Source organism: Phodopus roborovskii, unplaced genomic scaffold, assembly GCF_943737965.1.
Source record: "Phodopus roborovskii unplaced genomic scaffold, PHOROB, whole genome shotgun sequence".
Lineage (NCBI taxonomy): Eukaryota > Metazoa > Chordata > Mammalia > Rodentia > Cricetidae > Phodopus > Phodopus roborovskii.
This window is the reverse complement of record NW_026126636.1, coordinates 14,158,362-14,181,055: the sequence shown is the minus strand read 5'-3', so window position 1 is coordinate 14,181,055 and position 22,694 is coordinate 14,158,362. Positions and strand designations below refer to the sequence as shown.

The 22,694-nt window shown below is 42.1% G+C and overlaps 1 protein-coding gene across 1 annotated transcript in view; it reads left to right on the top strand.

The window, feature by feature from the left end:
- The first annotated feature begins 604 nt into the window (after positions 1–604).
- Positions 605–22,694, top strand: part of Nlrp8 (NLR family pyrin domain containing 8) — a 33,352-nt gene continuing 11,262 nt past the window's right edge. The window contains exons 1-3 of the mRNA XM_051207109.1: positions 605–851; positions 11,736–13,323; positions 19,564–19,719. Of these exons, the coding sequence (XP_051063066.1) occupies positions 605–851; positions 11,736–13,323; positions 19,564–19,719 (1,991 nt within the window). The remainder of the gene's footprint in view (positions 852–11,735; positions 13,324–19,563; positions 19,720–22,694) is intronic.

The following is a 22,694-nucleotide window of genomic DNA, read 5'->3' as shown; positions in this document are numbered from 1 at the left end:
TTAGGCATTTCACAGGCATGGCACACATACATGCAAGCAGAAACATAAAACCACAATAAATACTTTTTAAATTGGGATATAGCACAGTGGAGGGCTTGGCTAGCATGTGCAAGGCCTTGGTATCCACTTGTAGCATGAGAAACAAAGTGAAACTTAAAACGAATGAAGACACACTGGGCAGTGGTGGAGCATGCCAATAGTCCCAGCACTCAGGAGGCAGAGGCAGGTGGATCTCTGTGAGTCTGTGGCCAGCCTGTTCTGCAGAGCTAGTTCCAGAACAGCCAAGACTAACAAAGAATCCCTGACTCAAAAAGGAAGGAAGGAAGGAAGGAAGGAAGGAAGGAAGGAAGGAAGGAAACGAATGAAAAACTATTGTGGAAATCTTGTGAAATGTTAAAGTTATAATGACTTTAGGATGGTCAAGACCCTAGCGCTGATCATGCAGTGTCTCCACAGGTCTTGTTTATTCTCTCCTGTTCAGTTGTACCTAATCGCTGACAGCTGTTGTTCATCTTGCATGAGAATGAGTGAAGGGAGTCAAAGATCTCCCATCCAAACTTGGGCACGCCCTCACTCCGCTGACTGCCAATATGGTGTTCCCATCATGAGGTACATGAGCTACTTAAGCCATGGAGAGCTACAAATCTTCAAGAGGATATTGATAAATTGCTACTTCCTGCCCTACTCTGTCAGCATCACCTGGGAGGAGGTGGACAGCGCCAGCTGGGCAGAGGTGGTTCATCTGTTAATAGATTCCCTTCCTGGAGTACGAGCTTGGGGTGTGGCTCATGAAATCTTGAACCGAATGAACCAGAGAAGAATTAGTTTGCTGGTACAGCAAGAGCTAATGGGTAAGTGATAATAACACAGTACATAGATGGGCTATGGGGGCTAAAGAACTAAATAGTGGCCAGGCGGTGGTGGCACACGCCTTTAATCCCAGCACTCAGGAGGCAGAGACAGGCAGATCTCTGTGAGTCCTGGTCTACAGAGTGAGTTCCAGAACAGCCAGGGCTTCACAGTGAAATTCTGCCCTGAAAAACAAAACAAAACTAATTAGTGGCTTACCTGTGACTTTACTGTTCACATTCAAGAGAAATCAAAAAGTGAAGTAAGATAATGGCTCAAACTTCCAAAGGCAAAATCTATTTTACTGCATTTGTAAATTTGTAAAACTTTTATTTTTCATTGGTGCGTGTGCCCACACAGGCCAGAAGTGTTCTTCCGATCCTAGAGTTACATGTAGTTGTGAGGAGCCAGTGTGGGTGCTAGGAACTGAACCAGCATCCTCTGCAGGAAGGGCTCTTAACCACTGAGCCATCTCCCTATACCCTATATTCTATCTTTTTTTAAAAACATTATATATTTTTTTAAATTTATTTTTTACATCCCAGTCCCCCTCACTTCTCTCTTCCTTCTCTCCCCACCCTCCCCACCTCCCACCTCCCTTCCCCTCCTCAACTCCTAGGAAGAGGGTGAGGCCTCCCCTAGAAAATCCACTAAGTCTGTCCCATCGTCTCTTTGAGGCAGGACCAAGGCACTCCCCCCCCACCCTGTGTCTAGGTTGAGCAAGGTATCTTTCCATATGGGATGGGATCCATTAAATCAGTTTGTGCATTAGAGTTAGATCTTGGGCCCACTGCCAATGGCCTCATACATTGTCCCAGTCACACCATTGTCACCTATATTAAGGGAGTCTAGTTCAGTCTTATGGAGGTTCCCCATTTGTCAGACCAGAGTCAGTTGATCACTCACTAGCTCAGGTCAGCTGATTCTGTGGGTTTCCCTATCACGGTCCTGACTCCTTTGTTCATATTATCGCTTCTCCCTCACTTTGATTATACTCCAGGAGCTCAGCCTAATGATTAGTTGTGGATTTCTGCATCTGCTTCTGGAAGAAGATTCTGGAAGGGGTTGTGGACTGTAGACTGGGTGTCTGTTGCTTTATGTCTGGTATCCCCTTATGAGTGAGTACATACTATATTTGTCTTTGTGGGTCTGGGTTACCTAACTCAGGATTTTTTTTCTAGTTCTGTCCATTTGCCTGCAAATTTTAGGATGTTATTGTTTCTTACCACTGAGTAGTACTCCACTGTGTAAATATACCACATTTTTTTTTTTATTCCATTCTTTTGTTGAGGGGAATCTAGGCTGTTTCCAAGGTTCTGGCTATTATGAATAATGTTGCTATAAACATAATTGAGCAGATGTCCTTGTGATGTGAGTGTGCCTCCTCTGGGTATATGCCCAAGAGTGGTATTGCAGGGTTGTGAGGTAGGTTGATTCCTAATTTTCTTAGAAATCGCCATACTGATTTCCACAGTGGCTGTACATGTTAGCACCCCACGAGCAATGGAGGAGTGTTCCCCTTTCTCCACATCCTCTCCAGCATAATTTGTCATTGCTGTTTTTGATCCTAGCCATTCTGATCTGTGTTAGATGGAATCTCATAGTTGTTTTGATTTGCATTTCCCTGATGACCAAGGATACTGAGCATTTCCTTAAGTGTCTAGCTGCCATTTCAGATTGTTCTGTTGAGAATTCTCTGTTTGCATCTGTACCCAATTTTTTAATTGGATTATCCAGTGGTTTTATGTGTAGTATCTTGAGTTCTGTGTATATTTTGGATATCAGCCCTCTGTCAGATGTGAGGTTAGTGAAGAATTTTTCCCATTCTGTAGGGAGCCATTTTGTCTTGTTAAACATGTGTTTTGCTTTACAAAATCTACATTCACAAAGTCCCATTTATTAAGTTTTGCTCTCAGAGTCTGTGCTACTGGAGTTATATTTAGGTAGTGGTCTCCTGTGCCAATGCATTCAAGGATATTTCCCACTTCCTCTTCTATGAGGTTCAGTGTGGATGGGTTTATATTGAGGTCTTTAGTCCATTTGGACTTGAGTTTTGTGCATGGCAATAGATATGGATCTAGTTGCATTCTTCTAAATGGTGACAGCTAGTTACACCAGCACCATTTGTAGAATATGCCTTTTCTCCACTTTATAGCTTCTTTCTCAAAAAGTAGGTATTCGTAGGTTTGTGGGTTAATATCAGGGTCTTTGATTCAATTCCATTGTTCTACCTGTCTGTTTTTATACAAATACCAAGCTGTTTTCATTGCTATAGCTCTGTAGTAGAGCTTGAAGTCAGGGATGATGATGACCCCAGATCATCTTTTATTGCACAGGGTGGCTTATGTATCTTGTTTGTTTTTTTATTTTTCCATATGAATTTAAGAATTATTCCAGGTCTGTGAAGAATTGTGCTGGGATTTTGATGTGGATTGTACTGAATCAGTAGATTACTTTTGGTAAGATTGCCATTTTTACTATGTTGATCCTACCTATCCAAGAGCTTGGGAGATCTTTCCATTTTCTGGTATCTTCTTTAATTTCTTTCTTTAAAGACTTTAAGTTCTTCTCATACAGGTCTTTCACTTATTTGGTTAGCGTTACCCTAAGAATTTTTATGTTATTTGTAGCAATTGTAAAGAGTGATGTTTCTCTGATTTCTTTCTCAGCCCTATTATCATCTGTATATAGAAAGGCAAACTATCTTATCAACAAATAAAGACAGTTTGACTTCTTTTCCAATTTGTATCCCCTTGAAGTCATTTTGTTGTTGTATTGCTCTAGTTAGAACTTCAAGTACTATATTGAATACATATATGCAGTGGACAGCCTTAACTTGATCCTGATTTCAGTGGGATTGCTTTGAGTTTCTCTCCATTATATTTGATGTTGTCTATTGGGTTACTGTATATTGCTTAAATTACGTTTAGGTATGTTCCTTGTATCCCTATTCTCTCTGAGGTCTTTATCATGAAGGGGTGTTTTTCAGCATCTAATGAGATGATCGTGTGGTTTTCTTTTTCTTTCAGTTTGTTTATACGGCGGATCACATTGACAGATTTTCGCCTGTTGAACCATCCCTACATCTCTGGGAGGAATCCTAATAGATGATGGCAGATGGTTTTTATGATGTGTTCTTGGATACAGTTTGCTAGTATTTGATTATTTTTACATATATTCATGAGGGAAATTGGTCTGTAATTCTTTCTTAGTTGTGTCTTTGTGTGGTTTGGAAATCAGGATAACTGTAGCCTCATAAAAAGAGTTTGACAATGTTCCTTCTATTTGTGGAATAATTTGAGTATTGGTATTAGTTCTTCTTTGAATATCTGGTAGAATTCAGCACTCAAACATATTTGGGCCTGGGCTTTTTTGGTGGGGGGGAAGGTTGGAGGAATATTGATTATTGTTTCTGTTTCCTTAGGAATTGTGGGTGATTTTAAGTTGTTTATTTGTTCTTGATTTAATTTGGGTATGTGGCACTTATCTAAAAAAATAGCCATCTCCTTGAAGTTTCCCAATTTTGGGGAGTATAGGTTTTTGTAGTATGACCTGATGATTCTCTGAATTTCCTCTGTTATGTCCCTCTTTTCATTTCTGATTTTGTTAATTTGGATTTATCTCTCTGACTTCTGGTTAGTTTGGATAAAGGTTTGTCTATTTTGTTGAATTTCTCAAACAACCAGATCTTTTTCTCATGGATTCTTTGTATTGCTTTCTTTATTTCTAGTTTAATGACTTCAGCCCTAAAATTGACTATTTCTTGCCATCTACTTCAGTTGCTGTTGGATTCTAACTTAATCTGATAGGCTATATGGGGTTATTCAAATTTTGTGTGTGTGTGTGTGTCTGTTGAGGTTTGCTTTGTTACTGAGTATGTGGTCGACTTTTTAGAAGGTTCCACGAGGTGCAGAGAAGAAAGTATGCTCTTTTGTGTTTGGGTGGAATGTTCTACAGATGTCTATAGAGCCAGTTTGAGTCATAACATCTGTTAGTTCCCTTATTTCTCTGTTAAAAGCTTCTTTCTGGCAAATCTGTCCAGTGGTGAGAACAGGGTGTTGAAGTCTCCCACTATTAGTGTGTGGGGCTTAATTTGCAATTCAAGTATTAGCAATGTTTCTCTTACAAATGTGGGAGCCTTTGTGTTTGGAATATGGATGTTTAGAATTGAGATTTCCTCTTGATTGATTTTTCCTGTAAAGAATATAAAACGCACTTCTCTATCTTTTTTGATTGATTTTAGTTTGAAGTCTATTTTATTAGGTACTAGGACAGCTATACCAGCTTGTTTCTTAGGTCCATTTGATTGGAAATTTTTTCAACCCTTTGCTCTGAGATAATGTCTGTCTGTAAGGTTGAGGTGTTTCTTGTATGTAGAAAAAGGATGGATTCTGTTTTTGTATCCACTGTGTCTTTTTAGAGGTGAGTTGGGACCATTTATACTAAGGGATATTAATGACCAGTGATTGCTAGCTCCTGTTAGTTTTGTTTTTAATGTTGGTGATGGCATTGTATGTTCAGTTCCCTTCTTTGGGATTCACTGCTGTAAGCTCATCTATTGCCTGTGTTCTTGTGGCTGTAGCTGACTTCCTTGGGTTGGCATTTTCCTTCTAGTATTTCCTGTAGGGCCTTGTTTGTTGATAGATATTGTTTAAATCTGGTTTTATCAAAGAACATTTTGTTTTCTCCATCAATAGTGATTGAAATCTTTGCTGGGTATAGTAGTCTGGGCTGGCATCCATGGTCCCTCAGTTTCTGCATAACATCTCTCCAGGACTTTCTGGCTTTGTTTCCATTGAAAAGAAAGATGTAATTCTGACAGGTCTTCCTTTAAATGTTACCTAGTCTTTCTCCTTTGCAGCTGTTAATATTTTTTCTTTATTCTGAATGTTTATTGTTTTTAATATTATGTGGTGAGGGGAGTTATTTTTTGATCCAGTCTATTTGGTGTTCTGTAAGATCTTGTACTTTCACAGGCATGTCCTTCTCTAGGTTGGGAAAGTATTCTTCTATGGTTTTGTTGAATATATTTTCTGTGCCTTTGAGCTGACTTCTTCTATCACTATTATTCTTAGGTTCTGTCTTTTTTTTAAATATTTTCTTTGTTTTACATACCAACCACAGTTCTTTCTCCCTCTCTCTTCTCATGCTGCTCTCCATCTCCCCCTAACCCATCCCACTCACTCCTCAGAAAGGGTAAGGTCTCCCATGGAGAGTCAACAAAGCCTGGCCAATTCAGCTGAAGCAGGACCAAACCCAAACTGAGCAAAAGCCTTGCTCAGTTTCCTGAACCAGGAAACTGAGCAAGGCATCCAACCATATGGAATGGACTCTAAAATACCAGCTCATGCACCAGGGAAAAATCTTGATCCCACTGCCAGAGATCCCACAAACAAACCAAGCTACAAAACCGTCACCCACATGCAGAGGGCCTAGTTCAGTTCCATACAGGCTCCCCAGCTGTCAGTCTAGAGTCCTTGAACTCCCACGAGTTTGGGCCTGCTGTTTCTGTGGGTTTCCCCTGTCATGATCTTGTCCCCCATCCTTGCTCATAAAATCCCTCTTCCCTCTCTTCGACTGGACACGCAGAGCTCAGCCTGATGCTTGACTGCGGATCTCTACATCTTGCTTCCATCAGGTACTGGATGAAGATCTATGATGACAGTTAGGGCAGGCCATCAATATAATTACAGGGGGAGGCAAGGTCTAGCACCCTCTCCACTGTTGCTAGGAGTCTTAGCAGAGGATGATTGCTAAGAAATTCCCTAGTACCAGGTTTCTCCCTAACTCCATAATATCTCCTTCTATCAAGATATCTCTTTCATTGCTCTCTCATACCATCTCTTCCCCAACTAGACCATCCCTTTCCCCTGTTCTCATCTCCCAATCCCCTACCACCTCCCACCCTCTGTTTATCCAGGAGATCTCAGGAGCTATAACCAGATACTATGTATGAGAGATAGTCTGTGACTATAAACAGAAAACGTAGGATGTACTTCAGTTGGTAGAGTGCTTGTGCCGCATAGCATGCACAAACTTAGGACCACATATACCAGATGTGTTGGTGCAGAACTGTGATCCCAGTTCTAGCGGGGGTGGAAACAAGAAGAGAAATTTAATATACTCTTTGGTTACACAGTGAATTTCAACCCATATCCCATTTTTACCAAACTGGCACGGTATCAGCACATACCAGATTCTTCTTTCATCAAACCCCTAGGAATTTCCCCAGTACCAGGTTTCTCCCTAACCCTATCTCAAAAGGCAAAGATTCTAGGTCATTCATAGAAGTATGCAGAGAAGCAAGCTGACCTACAGTTCCCAGCTGAGCTCAAGCAAGGAAGTGCATTAAGCTCCTGTCCTGTATACAAACGTCATCTCCAGTCCAGGCTATACCACATCTTTGTGCTTTAGTTGATTTTATTGTTCAGAATGTAGTGATAAATAATCGCCCAGTGTTCCTGAGAACAATGAGACTCTGCCCTTACAAATAAACTATTTACATTGTTGTCTGTGAGTCCAATGTTAACGAATCAACAATATCTATACAGTATATCAAATGGAATATATTTGACAAAACATTTAAATAATGTGTTAAGCAAATATATTCAAATAATATACTGAATAAGATACCTCTAACTATGAACTATGCAAGATAATCTTATGATTAATTATGATATATGTAAGACAACATGCAGTACAATGTTGATGAAAATATAGTAACAAGAAACTGACTTCCTAAGCTCAGTGTGGTGGCACACATCTTAAATCCCAGTACCTGGGAATCATAGGCAGGTGGCTCTCTGTGAGTTTGGGGCCAGCCTGGTCGATGTAGCAAGCTCCAGAACACCCAGCACTACGTTGAGACCCTGTCTAACTCTGACTTCTCAGGTGACCCATGGTCTTGGCTAACACAGTGTGAGTAGTAAAAAAAAACTGTGAATATGTGCATGTTACACACGTAACTGTGCACAATGTATGCACATTCATATATGTACACATATATGTGCATGCATGTATGTGTGCATTTTGGTTATATTTATTACATTTCATTTTATGTGGGTGTAGGGGTGAACACATGCCATCACCGTACATAGTGTAGTCAACGGACAGCCATCAGGGGTCAGCCCTTGCCCTTCACCATGTGGATGCCTTTACCCACAAGCCATCTCACTGACCGTAGGTTAGGTTACCCATATGAAACACTTGAGACTATCAAACATTTGGGCCATGAACCTGATTATTCCGCAAGTGGGAAATCCCATGTCTGAGCTCATGGGGTGTACTGTAGGTAAGATATGGGCACACAGATTTTGTTGACTCCTCGTGGGAGCCATTACCCATGAGGAGGAGTAGACTGGAGGTAGGCTTGTAGAAGGGAGATGAGGGGGCAGGAGGAGGTGTGGGAGGGAGAAATGTGGTTGGAATATAAAATGATTTATTTATGTATGTATTTAAATGAATAAATAAATTATTAAAAAGATATAGGCACACTAAAAGCATTGCATAAAAACTATCTTCATGGAGGGGACATGGTTCAGGGGACACTAAAAATGTTGTATACGACTGTCTTCAGTGCTAGAAAGTGGTTGCAGGCATGGTAAATACACTTGCAGTGTGATCCTGACAACCTGAGTTTGGCCTCCAGAACCTGCGTTTTTATAAAAGCTGAATGTGGTGGTATACATCTGAAATCCTGGTATTCTTACAGCAATTTGGGTGGCAGAGATCGGAGAATTGGGCAATAGCTTCTAAGCCAGCTAGCCAGGAGCATCCTGGAGCTACAGTTCTGATACAGAGATACAGAGAGACAGAGAGACAGAGAGAGAGAGAGAGAGAGAGAGAGAGAGAGAGAGAGAGACAGAGAGAGAGAGAGAGAGAAACCCTGCCTTGAAAATCACACAGAGGAGAAACCCCTGAATCTCAGGTTGTTTTCTGGCTTTCACGCTTGTGCTGTGACCCGAATAGCCCCACCTCATTTTTAAAACTACCTTTAAATTGCATTTAAGGTGCTTAGGAAATATAGATGTCTGAAAAAGGCAGCCTGCTAGCCTTCCAGAGATCGAGGAAGGTCCTTGGAAGAGTAGAGAACCCCCTTGGATGAGGCTTCCAAGCACAAGAAACAGTAACAATAGAGCTGATGTCATCGAATTAGGAGTTACAGCATGCAGTAGAAACCTACCGGAGATGTTGAGACAGTCGGCCACAGTTCATGAGTGGTACTTTTTCTCCATGACTGAATTCCAGGCTTCTGTTTCCCACTATAGATAATTTTATATTGTAGAATAAATAGTAAACCTCTGTTGGAGATGATTCACCTTCCAGCGCTTCTCGAGGACATAATGTTTTTATTCTTGACTTGTTTTATTCTCCTCCTGCCATGGAGTTAGAACAAAAAAACTCTCACCGCCAGAAATTAAGGGTCATGGAGAACACTTGAATATATATATATGTATGTATGTATGTATGTATGTATGTATGTATGTATGTGTATGCTTGGATCTGAAGTATAGAGACAGGGAGGCCACCTTCAGAGCCAGCTTCTCAATCGCCTTAAGTTGCACATGACAATTTGCCAGTATAATGTCCATTAGGCCGTGCTGAGGAGTTCATTCTGATGGGATAGTCATTTTCTCGTCTGTTGCAGGCATTCTTCCTGCCTTGGCACCACTGGACTTCCATCTAAGGAAAAACACACTGACTCTGACGAAAGAAGAATGTGGTATGTGCTGGTACTGTGCCAGTTGGGTAAAAATGGGGTACAGACTCGAAACAAGAAGCCGGGTAGGCTGTACATGAAGGTGGATAGTGTCTCTTCTACTCATCAGATTTTAGGCAAAAATAATGTTTGTGAATTTGTGCGACTACAGGAAGTCCAGCCTCCAACCCACCTGGATACAGGAAATCTAGGAACATCATAAAAGATGCTCTTCTGTCTTCCTTAAGGGCCAGCCTTTTGTAGAACCCGGTTTTGAGCAGTCTCTCTGGCCTGCCTGCACAGGAGCCAGCTTCACCCAAAGCTAATTTAAAGAGCACCGGCATGAGAGTGTATCTCCCGATGCTTCCAGAAAAACTCCTCAAATTGAGTTCCGTGAACAGCAAAGGTCACGTTAGCTGGGGGGGAAAAAATCTACAATTAGTTAAGAAAAACTAGTGTGTAGGTAGTTCCCCATATCTTAGGGGAATTTATCAAAATGCATGGGTGCTCAAGTCTCGTATATGCAATGATACAGTATTTGCATTCAACCTACACGCACCCCACCTGTGCACTTCAAATCACCAACGTGTTGTTTCTCTTCTCATTGCTCATGAATTCCATGTGTGCATACAGTGTGTTTTGATCAAGTCTATCTCCATTGTTCCCAAAACCGCGTGACACTGTTCTCTCCTAACTTCACGCACTCGCTGGGCACACTTAGCCCTTCCAAAATGTGCAATGGTGTAGAGCTGTGATGGTTTGAAAGAAAGTGCCCCCATAGAGAGGGTACTACTAGGAGGTGTGGCCTGGCCATAGGAAGTGTGTCACTGTCACTGTGGGGGCGGGCTTTGAGGTCTCTTTCCTCAAGCTTCACCCGTCATGATGGTAATCTCCACTGCCTTGTTGCCTCTGAATCAAGATGTAGGACTCTTAGCTGCTCAGCACCACATCTGGCTGCACACTGCCTTGCTCCCCATCCTGATGATGATGGACTGAACCTCTGAAACCGTAGCCACCACCTCAATTAAATGTTTTCGTTTAAGGCTTGCCATGGTCACAGCAATAAAACCCTAAGACAAGAGCCATCTACTGGAGTATAGGCAGCATCTCAGGGACCACACCCTGAAGAAAGCCCGTTCTCCCTCCACTAGAAGCCATCAATTGCTAATAGCTTCTAGACTAGGGGTAGGATTTTATGAGGCCCTCCCACTTCCATGCTGAGATTCTGGTTGGCTTGATCTTGTACAGGCCCTATGCATGCTGTCGTGGGCTTTGTGAGTTCCTGAGTACAATGGCCCTGTCAGATCCAGAAAATGCTTTCCTGCTACAGATATTCACTACCTCTGGTGCTTACTATCTTTCTGCATCATCTTCCTCAATTATTTCTGGGCCCTGGAGGAAGTGAATGTGCTTTAGATGTCCGATATGATACCTACAATAACGTAAATTTTATAAGCAAATAATTGGGGTTTTCTTTTATTTATGTTTAGGTGTAAACACACACACACACACACACACACACACACACACAGAGTTTTCTGGCGTCAGTTCTCTCCTGGGAATCATGCATGAAACTTTCCCCACTGAACCATCTTGCCAGATCTGCAAATCGTCGTTATATTGAATTGTTTGGAGAACGATGATTTTTAAACGTAGGTACATGTTCAACACAAATGCAGTTTTTTAAAGTGTTTTCAATAGGTAGCTGGTTGAAAACACATTGCAGAAACCATAGAAAGTAGAAGTCTGACTGCATTTATAATATAGGATGCTTTCCTTTGGCTCTTACTGCCCTCTGGGTCCAAGTTTCCTTGTACAATTTGAGAGAGTCTGTTACACATTAGCATAATTTGTTTTGTTTTGGTTTAGTTTCCCCCTAAAATCCTATTTCTGATATCTCTAGACAGTGAGGGATAGAAGAATGGATCAAGATGCCTGCTGTAGCTAGGCCTTAGCTTGGGTGGTTCCCTAATGTCAGTGAACAACACTGTCATGAATATCCCCATGGCTGTATCTCTGTATTATGTGACTTGCAATCTGGTTCAAGGGCTTGTGAGTGGGAAGATGGATTCCAAGGGGAAAGCAAATGTCTAGTGGAGATTGGAGTGGATTTATGCAAGTGCGTTTGTTTTCCACTGGTGCTCTGAAAACCTCTAAAGGAGCTCTCTGTTTTTCTTTATGATTCTAGATGAAATACAGAAGTACAAACAGTGTGTGATAAAAGAGGCCACCCCTGTATGGGACAACACCATCTGGCCTGGAAACCAAGCAGACTTCTTGTACGTCCAGGTGGAAAAACACGAGGCAATTTTGCAATGTCTCTTTCTACCCAGGAAGCCCCATGGCACACAGCCTAAAACTGTGGTGATTCACGGGATTCCTGGTATTGGGAAAACAACCCTGGCCAGAATGATAATGGTGATGTGGGCATACAACAGGTTCTATGCACACAAATTCAAGTATGCTTTCTATTTCCATTGCCGAGAACTGGCCTGGGCGGGAGAGCGCAGCTTCTCTGAGTTGATTGAGGGCCAAAGGCTTAGGCCTCGGGCTCTCGTGTCTAAGATTTTATCCAGTCCAGATCAACTACTGCTCATGTTTGATGGCTTTGAGGAACTCTCATTTCCCCTCATCACAGACCCAGCTGGTCTGATGGAAGACTGGAACAAGAAGTTGCCTGGGTCTGTTCTTCTAAGCAGTTTGCTAAGCAAAACAATGCTTCCAGAAGCCACACTCCTGATCATGGTGAGACCAACCTCCTGGGATGGAATTAAACTCTTAGTCAAACATCCGTTCCATGCCACCCTGACCGGGTTTAATAAAACTGAAGTACTCAACTATCTCAGGTTGCATTTCACAAGCAAAATGACAAGCAACCAAGCTGTGGATTTTGTCATGAGAAACACCACTCTCTTGTCCATGTGTCAGGTCCCTGTGGTATGCTGGGTGGTATGTTGTTGTCTGAAAAATCAAATACAAAATATGGTAGTAGATCTCACAAAGGCTTGTCCAAACGCAACGTCTGTGTTTGTCTTGTATCTGGGTAATTTGTTCCGACATGTATTTAAGAAATTTCCCCATGGTCATTATCAAAATCAGCTGGAAGGTTTGTGCCATCTGGCTGCCCAGGGCATGTGGGGCCTGAAGAGTGTGTTTAACAAGAGCGACTTTCAGTATTTCATGGTGGATGAGACCACCATAGACATCTTTCTTCATACAAACATTCTTCGAAAGCTAGAAGGCCAAGGAGATCGTTATGTATTTGCCTTGTTTACCTTCCAGGAACTTTTTGGTGCCTTGTTTTATGTCCTCTTTTTCCCCCAAAGAATGGTGTATTATCACTCGTTGAGCCTTTTGAACATCTGGCACCTGATCGAAGTATCAAGAGAAAAAAAAAGCTGTGCAGCTCAAATGGGGCTTTTCTTCTTTGGTCTGTTAAACGAACAATGTGTCAACATTGTGGAGAGATCCTTCAACTGCAAGTTATGCTTGGCTAACAAACTAAAGGCCACAAAAGTGAGTGACCGTGAGGGCTATGACCACTCACAGCTATTCCTCTGTCTCACCGAAACCAGGGAGGAGAGCTTTGCAGTGCGTGTGCTGGAGAGGTGTCAGGGAGTTTCTCTGAAGATCGAGAACCAGGAAGACCTTCAGACATCTGCCTTTTGCCTTCAGTGCTGTCGAGATTTGAAGAAAGTAGAACTGACTCTCTCAGAAGACTTCTACAAGGATCTCTGGCACAGCTCAGCCGATTCTTCCTCTTCCTATGTCATTCGGTGAGTGTTTAGTTTGGGGTCGTAACCTGCCTCTCTCTAGGGTTCTTACCTCCTGGGGACTCGGGGAGCAATTGTGTTTTGACTCTTGTTACTGATCTGTTTCATTTAGGTCTTATTTAATGCATGTTGACATTTTTGCCTGCCTGTTTGTGTGTGTGAGTGAGTATGTGTGTGTGTGTGAGTGAGTGTGTGTGTGTGAGAGAGAGAGACAGAGAGAGAGAGAGGCCAGAACAGGGCACTGGGTCCCCCCGGAACTGGAGTTACAGATTGTTGCCAACCAACACATGAGTGGTCCTGGGAATCGAACCTTGCTCTTTTATAAGAGCAGCAATTTCTCTGAGACACTCTATGCAGCCACCTGGGTAGTTTTTAAATTATGATACATATGCTCCACCTGCCTCTGTTTCCTGAATTCTGGCATTGAAGGTGTGTGCCACCACAACTGGCCTGACTCTTCTATGCTAAATGCCAACCACATGCTTTCTCAATTTTTTTCATGCATTTTTTTCTATTATTAGAAATAGATTTTTCTCTCGCATGTCATATCCTGATTGTGATTTTTCTTCCCTATACAACTCCCATTTACTCCCTGCCCCCTCCCATCTGGATGCCTCCCCTCTCTGTCTCTAAAAAAACAGGCTTCTAGGGGATGATAATAGAATAAAATAAGCTGTAATGGAATATAGTATAATAAGAGGGGGAAAGGGAAATACGTTGGAATTGGACAAAACCAACATAAAGAGAGAACCCAAGAGAACATACAAGAAACAGAGACCCATTCATTCACAAACTCAGGAACCCCACAAAAACACTAACTGGAAGCCATAGCATGTATTCAGGGGTGGTGCAGACCTGTGCATGCTGCCTCAGCCTCTGCGAGTTCTTATGAGCTTTGCTCATGTTGAGTTAGAGGGCCTCGTTCTCCGGATGGATGCCCTCCATCCCCTTTGCTCTTTGAGTGTAACCGAGTGTCATTAGGAGTCATTTTATTGCTACTGTGTTTGCTTTAGACCAGCAGTATTTGGTTTTATCTTAGGTCTCTGGACTATCTAGTCTCTGGTTATTGGTCACAGAAGCAGTGTCAGGTATGGGTTCCATCTCCACTTTTTCCATTGTGTATTTCTGGCTTGTTTATCAAAATTCAGGGGTCCATAGATAGGGTTTCTGTCTGGAGGTTCAATTTGATTCTGTTGACTGCTATGTCTGCTTTTGTATCAACACCATGCTGTATAATTTGAAACTGGAGTTAGTGATGCCTGCCGGGGTATTTTTATTATTCAGGGTTATTGTAGTTTCCTGGTTTCCTGTGTGTGTGTGTGTGTGTGTGTGTGTGTGTGTGTGTTTCCATATGAACCTAAAAACTGTCCTCTAAAACTGAGTGAAGAATTATTTTGAGATTGTGATGGGAATTGCATTTGGCAAGGTGGCCATCATTCTTGTTTTTATTTTTTGTTTCAGTTCTTTTTTTTTTTTTTACACTAACATAAGATTTAGAGAAATATCAAGAGGTCCAAATCTAGGGTCCTGCCAAGGAACAAAGTAATGAAAATGAAAAGATAACCATCGTCTCGGGCCTCACTCACGCCAAATCACAAACAGCTATGGAATCAACTGCAGAGAAAAAGCTGGCTCTGTGTGGCCGCACCTTCAGCATGACTTGGTCCAAAAGGCAGCAGTAAAAGTCATGGTCCAAGCATCCTCACAAATAAGGGAAACATTCACAGTGTCCTCGGGATGGATATAGGAAGCGAGCAACAACCAAATGCCCATAGCTTCTCCTGCACTCCCATCCACGAGTCTCTTGCTCTTCTTTTCTCTGGAGACCGACCTTTCATGAGTACTTTCCTCCTGAATGTCCATCTCATCACTGCTGTCCATTATGTCACACAGCTCACCCACCCCAGAAAGAGCCTCCTGCTGAGCAGCCTTAGCCATGGCTTTCTTGACCAGTCCAGACCTCACCACCACTGGATCCAAGTTGGCATAATCTGCCAAGGTCAGTCGGCACAAGCAGGTGTCGCGGGCCCAGAACCTGAGCCACTTTCCTCTTTTGGGATTGGCAACAGTGTCCAAATGAGTTTCACTTAGCTGGTGAGGACCCCAGGCCATGTCTAAGCTCTACTTTGGAGCTCTTCCTCCTGGCTCTGTGGCCCAAGATGGCCATTTTTTACTATGTTAATCCTATCCATCCATGAACATGGGAACTGTTTGCATCTTCTGATATCTTCTTCAATTTCTTTCTTCAGTGTTTGTATCATACAGATCTTTCATTTGGTTAGTGTTACCCCCAGTATATTTATAGTATCTGAAGATATTGTGAAAGGTGTTGTTTCCCTGATTTCTTTCTCAGACTGTTTCTCATTTGTACATAGGAGGGCTACTGGTTTGTTTGTTTGTTTTTTAGGTAGTTTTGTATCTGGCTACTTTACTGAAAGTATTTATCAGTTGTAGAAGTTCCATGCTGGAATTTTTACGATGTATACTATCATATTATCTGCAAATAAAGATACTTTGGCTTCTTCCTTCCAATGTGTATCCCCTTGATCTCCTTCAGTTGTCTTAATTGCTCTAACTAAGGCTTTAAGTGTTGTATTGAATAGACGTGGAGAGAGTCAACAACCATATATGGTCCCTGATTTTAGTGGAATTGCTTTGAGTTTCTCTCCATCTAATTTGATATTGACTATAGGCTTGCTGTACATTGCCTTTTTTATGTTTAGGCATGTCTGTTGTGTGCCTGATCTCTCTAAGACTTTTTTTTTTTATCATGAAATGGTGTTGCATTTGGTCAAAGGCTTCTCGGCATCTAATGAGATCATCATGTGTTATTTTTTTTCTTTCAGTTTGTTTATATGCTGGATTATATTTACTGATTTTCATATGTTGAACCATCCCTGTATATCTGAGATGAAGCCTACTTGATCAGGGTGAATGATATTTTTAATGTGTCCTTGGATTCAGTTTTTGAGTGTTTTATTGAGTAATTCTGCATACATGTTCATAAGGGAAATTAGTCAGTAATTCTCTTTGCTGGGTCTTTATTCGGTTTGGGTATCAAGTTTTAACTGTATCCTCATAAAATGTATTTGTCAGTGTTCCCTCTGTTCCTATAATGTTTAATAATGTTAGGAATATTGTCATTAACTCTCCTTGAAAATTCTGTTAGAGTTCTGCTCTAAAACAATCTATCCCTAGGTTTGTTGAGTTTGGGATAATTAGTGAGTGCTTCTATTTCACTAGGGGATATAGATCTATTTAAATTGTTTACCTGAACTTGGCTTAACTTTTGTAAGTTGTATGTATGGAGAAAATTTCTTTTGGATTTTCCCATTTGGTGGAGAATATGATTCTATGGATTTCCTTGGTATCTGTTGTTATGGTCCCATTTTCACATCTAACTTTGTTAACTTGAGTTTTCTTTCTGTACCTTTTAGTCAATTTAGATTAAGGTTTGTCAATCTTACCAATTTTAATCAAGGAACCAGTTCTTCGTTTCATTGATTCTTTTCATTGGTTTTTGTTGTTGATGATGTTTCTATTTTATTGATTTCATCCCTGAGTTTGATTCTTTCTTTCAATCCATTCCTTTTGATTATGTTTTCTTCCTTTTGTTCTAGAGCTTTTGGGTGTGCTGTTAAGTTGCTAACATGAGATGTCTCCATTTTTTAATATAGACATTTTTCCTATGACCTTGCATCTCAGAACTGCCTTCCTTGTGTCCCATAAGTGTGAGTGTGTTGTATGTTCACCTTCATTCAATTTTAGGAAGTCTTTCCCTTCTTTATTAATTCCTGTCTTGATCGAATTTTCATTTGGTGGTGAGCTGTTCAGTTTCCATGAGTTTGTAAGCTTTCCGTTGCTTCTGCTGTTGCTAGACCACCTTAGTCCATGGATACAGGAGGAGTATTTCAATTTTCTTGTATCTGATTTGCCTTGTGTTTGAGTACACTGTCCATTTTGGAAACATTTCCATAAGCGGTAGAGAAGGTATTTTTCTGTGTGTTGGGGTGAAATGTTCTGTAAATATCTGTTAGGTGCATTTGGTTTTATAATGTCTGTTAGCTCCAACATTTCTCTGTTTGGATTTTGTCTATATGACCCTGTCTATTGGTGACTGTACGATATTGACGTCTCCCACTATCCGTGTGTGAGAGTCAGTATGTGAGTTAAGCTATAGTAGTGTTTCCTTTATTAAAGAAAACAGTGTATATGGGGAGGGGTGATCTTGTGTTTGGGGCATAGATGTCAAGAATTACAGTGTCCTCTTGTTGGATTTTTTTTCCTGATAAGTATACACTGTCTCTCCAGTTGATTCTGGTTGATTCTGTTTTGAAGTTTATTTTGTCAGCAATTAAAATGGCTACACCAGCTTTCTTCTCCTCCTCCTCCTCCTCCTCCTCCTCTTCTTTCTTCTCCTCCTCTTCTTCCATTTGCCAAGACAGGGTTTTTCTGTGTAGTTCCTGCTGTCCTGGAAATCCCTCTGTAGACTGAGCTGGCAGACTGCGTTAGAACCCATAAAGATCTGCCTGCCTCTGCCCCCTGAGTGCTGGAATCAAAGGCTACCAACTTCCTTCTTGGATCCAATTCTTTGGGATATCTTTTTCCATCATTCCACCCTGAAGTGATGTCTGTCTTTGGTGTTAAGGTGTGTTTCTTGGATGCAGCCAAAAGGATGGGTCATGTCTTTTAACCCATTCTGTTGGTCTGTGTCTTTTTGTTAAGATATTGAGACCACTGACAATGAGAGAGATCAATGAGAAGAATTTGTTGAGTCCTATTTTTATTTTTGGGTGTGTGTATGTGTGTGTGTGTGTGTGTGTGTGTGTGTGTGTTTCCCTTCATTTGATTCCTTGGTCTTGGTTTATTTTTTCCTTTTATTTTCTTGGGTGTAATTAACCTCTTTAATTTGGAGTTTTCCTTCCAGGGCCTTCTGTAGGACTGGATTTGTATAAATATTGTTTAAATTGAATTTGTCAAGGAATATATTATTTTCTCTATTATGTGCCAAAGGAAATTTCTTTTCTAGTACAGCCTATTCTGTGTTCTTTTGTTTGTTTTGTTTTTGTTTTGTTTTGTTTTGTTTTGTTTTTTTTTTTGAGATGGGGTTTCTCTGTAGATTTGGAGCCTGTCCTGGAACTAGCTCTATAGATGAGGCTGGCTTTGAACTCACAGAGATCTGCCTGTCTCTACCTCCTGAGTGCTGGGATTAAAGGTGTAGGCCACCAACACCTGGCAGTTCCTACATTTTTACTTTAGATTTGCCTCAGTTTGGCTTTTTATGGATTCTACGTCCATTTTCAGGCCTTGAACTATTTTATTCATTTCCTTCCACTGTGTGTTTTTATAGATTTAAGGGATTTATTTTTTTCCCCTTTAAGGACCTCTATTTTCAGACAGGCTTTTTTTTAAGGTCGTTTACTATATTGGAATAATCAGGGCTTGCTGAGCTATGGTTGCTGGCGTCTAGTGAAGACATACTGTCTTGGTTGTTACTGTTGTGTTTTTATACTGGCATAAAGGTGTCTGGGGTTGAGAGGATTGTAATTCTAGGTGCTGATATCCGTTCTTCTCTTTATTTGGTGGATGTTTTGTTCCTGGTTTCTGGGGCCATCTCTGGTTCTTAGGAGATTGTGGTGGTGGTTGTGTTTTGCTTGGTAGGGAACTCTTCTGGAATATTTGTGGCCAGTGGGGGTCCCAGATAGAACGTATTTCTAGCTATCAGTATCGGGAGCTGGCGCTTAGGAATGAGTTTAGGCTAGGCAGGGGAGAAAAGTGGGTGTCCTATCAGGATCTGCTTAGCCCCTTGGAAATGGGGCAGAGAGTGAGGAGAGGTCACAGCAGAAGGTGTGCTACAGGGTTGGGGATGAGACTGGGGATTGGACTTGGAGGAATGGAGAGAGAGGTGAAGATTTTGTTAGCCCGCCAGCTCAGCTGTCCAGAGTGGCCTGTGGGCTCCCTGACAATGCCTGTTGGAGTTGGAGGCTGAGATAAAGCAATGAACGGGGAGGAGGGACGCTTGGAGGAAGTGGGAAGGGGAAGCCTGGGGAGGTGTCTGCTGCAGAGTTGGGGATAAGACTGGGGGACTGGTTTAGGAGGAGCTGCAGGGGAGGTGAAGGTCTGCAGTTAGCCTACCTGCTTGCCTGGCTGGAGTGGCCTGCGGGTTCCCAGGCTCCTTATTCAACTTTTAACTCAATCTTGGACCCCTGCCCCCCCCCTTTTTTAAATCTTCCTTTCACTTAGAATGAACGAGAATAAGATTGTTTTCAACTGGTGGCAAGATATCTGCTCTGTGTTTGAAACAACTGAAAATTTGGAAATGCTGGCTGTGTCTGACAGCCACCTGGAAGCCCCAATCATGCAGATATTCAACAAGGCCCTGAGGCAGCCAGAACTACGGTGAGTCCCGTTTTCTACATTTGCTTGCTTTTCTGTTACTATGACAAAATATGCTGACATGTTTTATCTGAAGGGAGAAAGGGCTTATTTCAGCTCACAGTTCCAAAGAGATGGAGCCCACCATGCTGGGGAAGGGCTTGGCAACACTCGGGAAGGACACGGCAGTAGGAACAGGAAGATGGTGGTTCCCGTTTCAGACACACACTCACACACACACACACACACACACACACACACACACACAGACACACACAGGAGAACAAGAAATGAGTCTGAGCTATGAAACCTCAACACCCACTTCCTCCAGGGAGGCCCCACATCCTGTAGGTTCCATGGCCTCACCAAAGGGCACCACCAACCACAGATCAAGTGTTCAAGCACACGAACCTATAGGGTTTCAAATTCAAATCCCAACAAGTAGCAAAGACAAGTGTATCCCACACGACAGTGACCACTTCCTAGCTGGAAGGAAAGCCACGGAAACATCCATTTCTATTTAACTTCCTTGTTCCTCCATTTCACACTTGACGTGCAAGAAGTATCGCACCTTAGACTTTTTTTTTTAATAATTGCGTTGATTTTAGTGGCTCTCGATGCTTTACAATTGAAATGTGTTTCTTTATGGCATTTTTGTGCGTATTTTTTGTTGTTGTTGTTGTTGCTGTAGGTGTTAGTGTGCATAGTGAGCGTGAAGGCCAGAAGTCAATGTTGGGTACTTTAATTGTCCCTCCCTCCTTGAGTCAGGCTCTCTTACTGAACATAGAGCTCAGCCATTCATCTCGGCTGACTAGCCAAAAGCCCCTGAGATCCTCCTGTTTCTTCCTCTGAAACATTGGGATTGCAAGTGCCCTGTGTTTGATTCAAGTGCTGGGATCCGAACTCGGGTCTTACACTTGGGCAGCAAGTGCTCTGCCCACTGAATATCTCCCCAGCCCGGGTGTCACTGTTTTTCTAGGCTGAATCGTATTCAGTTGTACTGAAATATACCACACTTTCCACCCATTCACTATTGACGGGTGTGCTGTGTTCAGCTCTCAGTAGGATGATTCCTGTGCTCAGAAAGTGAATCTGAGTTCGGAGGTAAGTGAAACCACATACTAGGGAGCCAGAAGGCGTGCAAAGGGGCACATTTCATGATGGGTTACTGGGTTTCTGCTAATGTACTCTGATGGGTATCAGTGTGCCCTTACCCATAAAAGGTCATAATGGGGGGTGGAGTGGTGGCTCAGTGGTTAAGAGCTTGTACTGATCTTGCAAAAGACCTGAGTTCAGTTCCATACCTGGCAGTTCACAACTTATCATTCCAGCACCAAGGGATTAGATGTCCCTTTCTGGCCTCTGTGGGCATCTGCACATGGGCATGTATGTACACACAAGCACACACACACACACACACACAAAACACATGGGAATAAGTATACACACACTCAGCACACACACATGCTCAACACACATGCAGACATTCACTCAACACACACACACGGGAACACATACACATACTCAACACACATGCACACACACTAACATCATACTCAACACAAGCACAAACACTCACTCACTCAACATGCACATACTCACACAAACACACACAAAGGATGCTGGGTGCTTTGCTGGGATAATGTAAGTCAATTTGCATATGTACCTCAAGGAGAAAATGCCCAGTGTTCACTGAAAAACTTATACTAGGTCCTTCCACTGAACAGATTGGAGGAAGAGATAAGAACAGACACATGAAGAGTCATATATGCTTTGTCTAAGCTGTTCATTCATTCCTACTCATTGCTTTCAATCATGGCACCGACACAACTGCATTTGTGTGGTCTTGAGAGATGATGCTCTAGTCACTTGTTAACCTCCCAAGACCCCATCTGTCTCATCGGCTGTCATCGTGTTATTGGGGGCTGATGACCGCAGAAATGGTAGAGGTGAGGGCTGAGGAGGAGAAATCTGTCTGTAATGTGCCTGTTGCAAAAGTATAAAGACCTGAGTTCAAATCCCTGGCACCCGCGTTAAAAGAAATAATCCTAGAGATCCTCGGGGCTCGATGACCAGTCTGTCTACAAGAACCAGTGAACTCTAGGTCTATTGAAAGACACTGCCTCAAAAAAAAAAAAGTTAGAAGGGCTGGAGAGATAGGTCAGTAGTTAAAGGTGCTTGCTCTTACAGAGGACTGAAGTTCAGTCCTTAGCACCCACATTGGGTGACTTGAGTCACAACTGCCAGGAACTCTAGCCGCATAGCAATGCAGATGTCCCCTGATGGTCTCCTTGGATACCTGCAAACAGTCGGTTCACACACCCATAGATGCACACACTCGCATTCATGCATTAATGAAAAGAAAATCTTTATGAAAGTAAGGTTGAGAGTGAATGAGGAAGGCATCCAAAGCTGACCTCACACAGACACACACACACACACACAGAGAGAGAGAGAGAGAGAGAGAGAGAGAGAGAGAGAGATCACTGAAGCCTTTGGTAATGGGATGCTGTTTCATCCTCTACTTTGAGGCATGTGAGTCATAATGTTGCAGGAGGACTCATTCCATGTTTTGAATGAAAACCAGCATCTTTGACATCTGAGAATAGAATGCATAAGACTAGGAGGTAAGGCCACAAAATCCCGTGTATCACACTGAGATGGACACTGTCCCCTGCAGTCTGTCAGGTGAAGGCAGAGGCTGGAATTACTGACAGCACTTGGGCGGGGGTGGTCTCTGCAGAATGAACAGTTGCGTCAGGTGCTCTGTGCCAGCCAGGGTTCCTTACACCCAGCTACTGTTAGTTTTATTCAACTTTAACAGTATAAACTGATGACAATTTCGTTGGATAACGCCCAGAAACGGAATTGTTAGATCATGTGTTCGCTTTGTTGTTCTTTTTGGGTTTTGCATATTTTTAGGAATTTTTTTTTAATGTTCAGATTTGTTTATTTTGTGTGTATGGATTTTTATCTACATATATGTATATGCACCACAT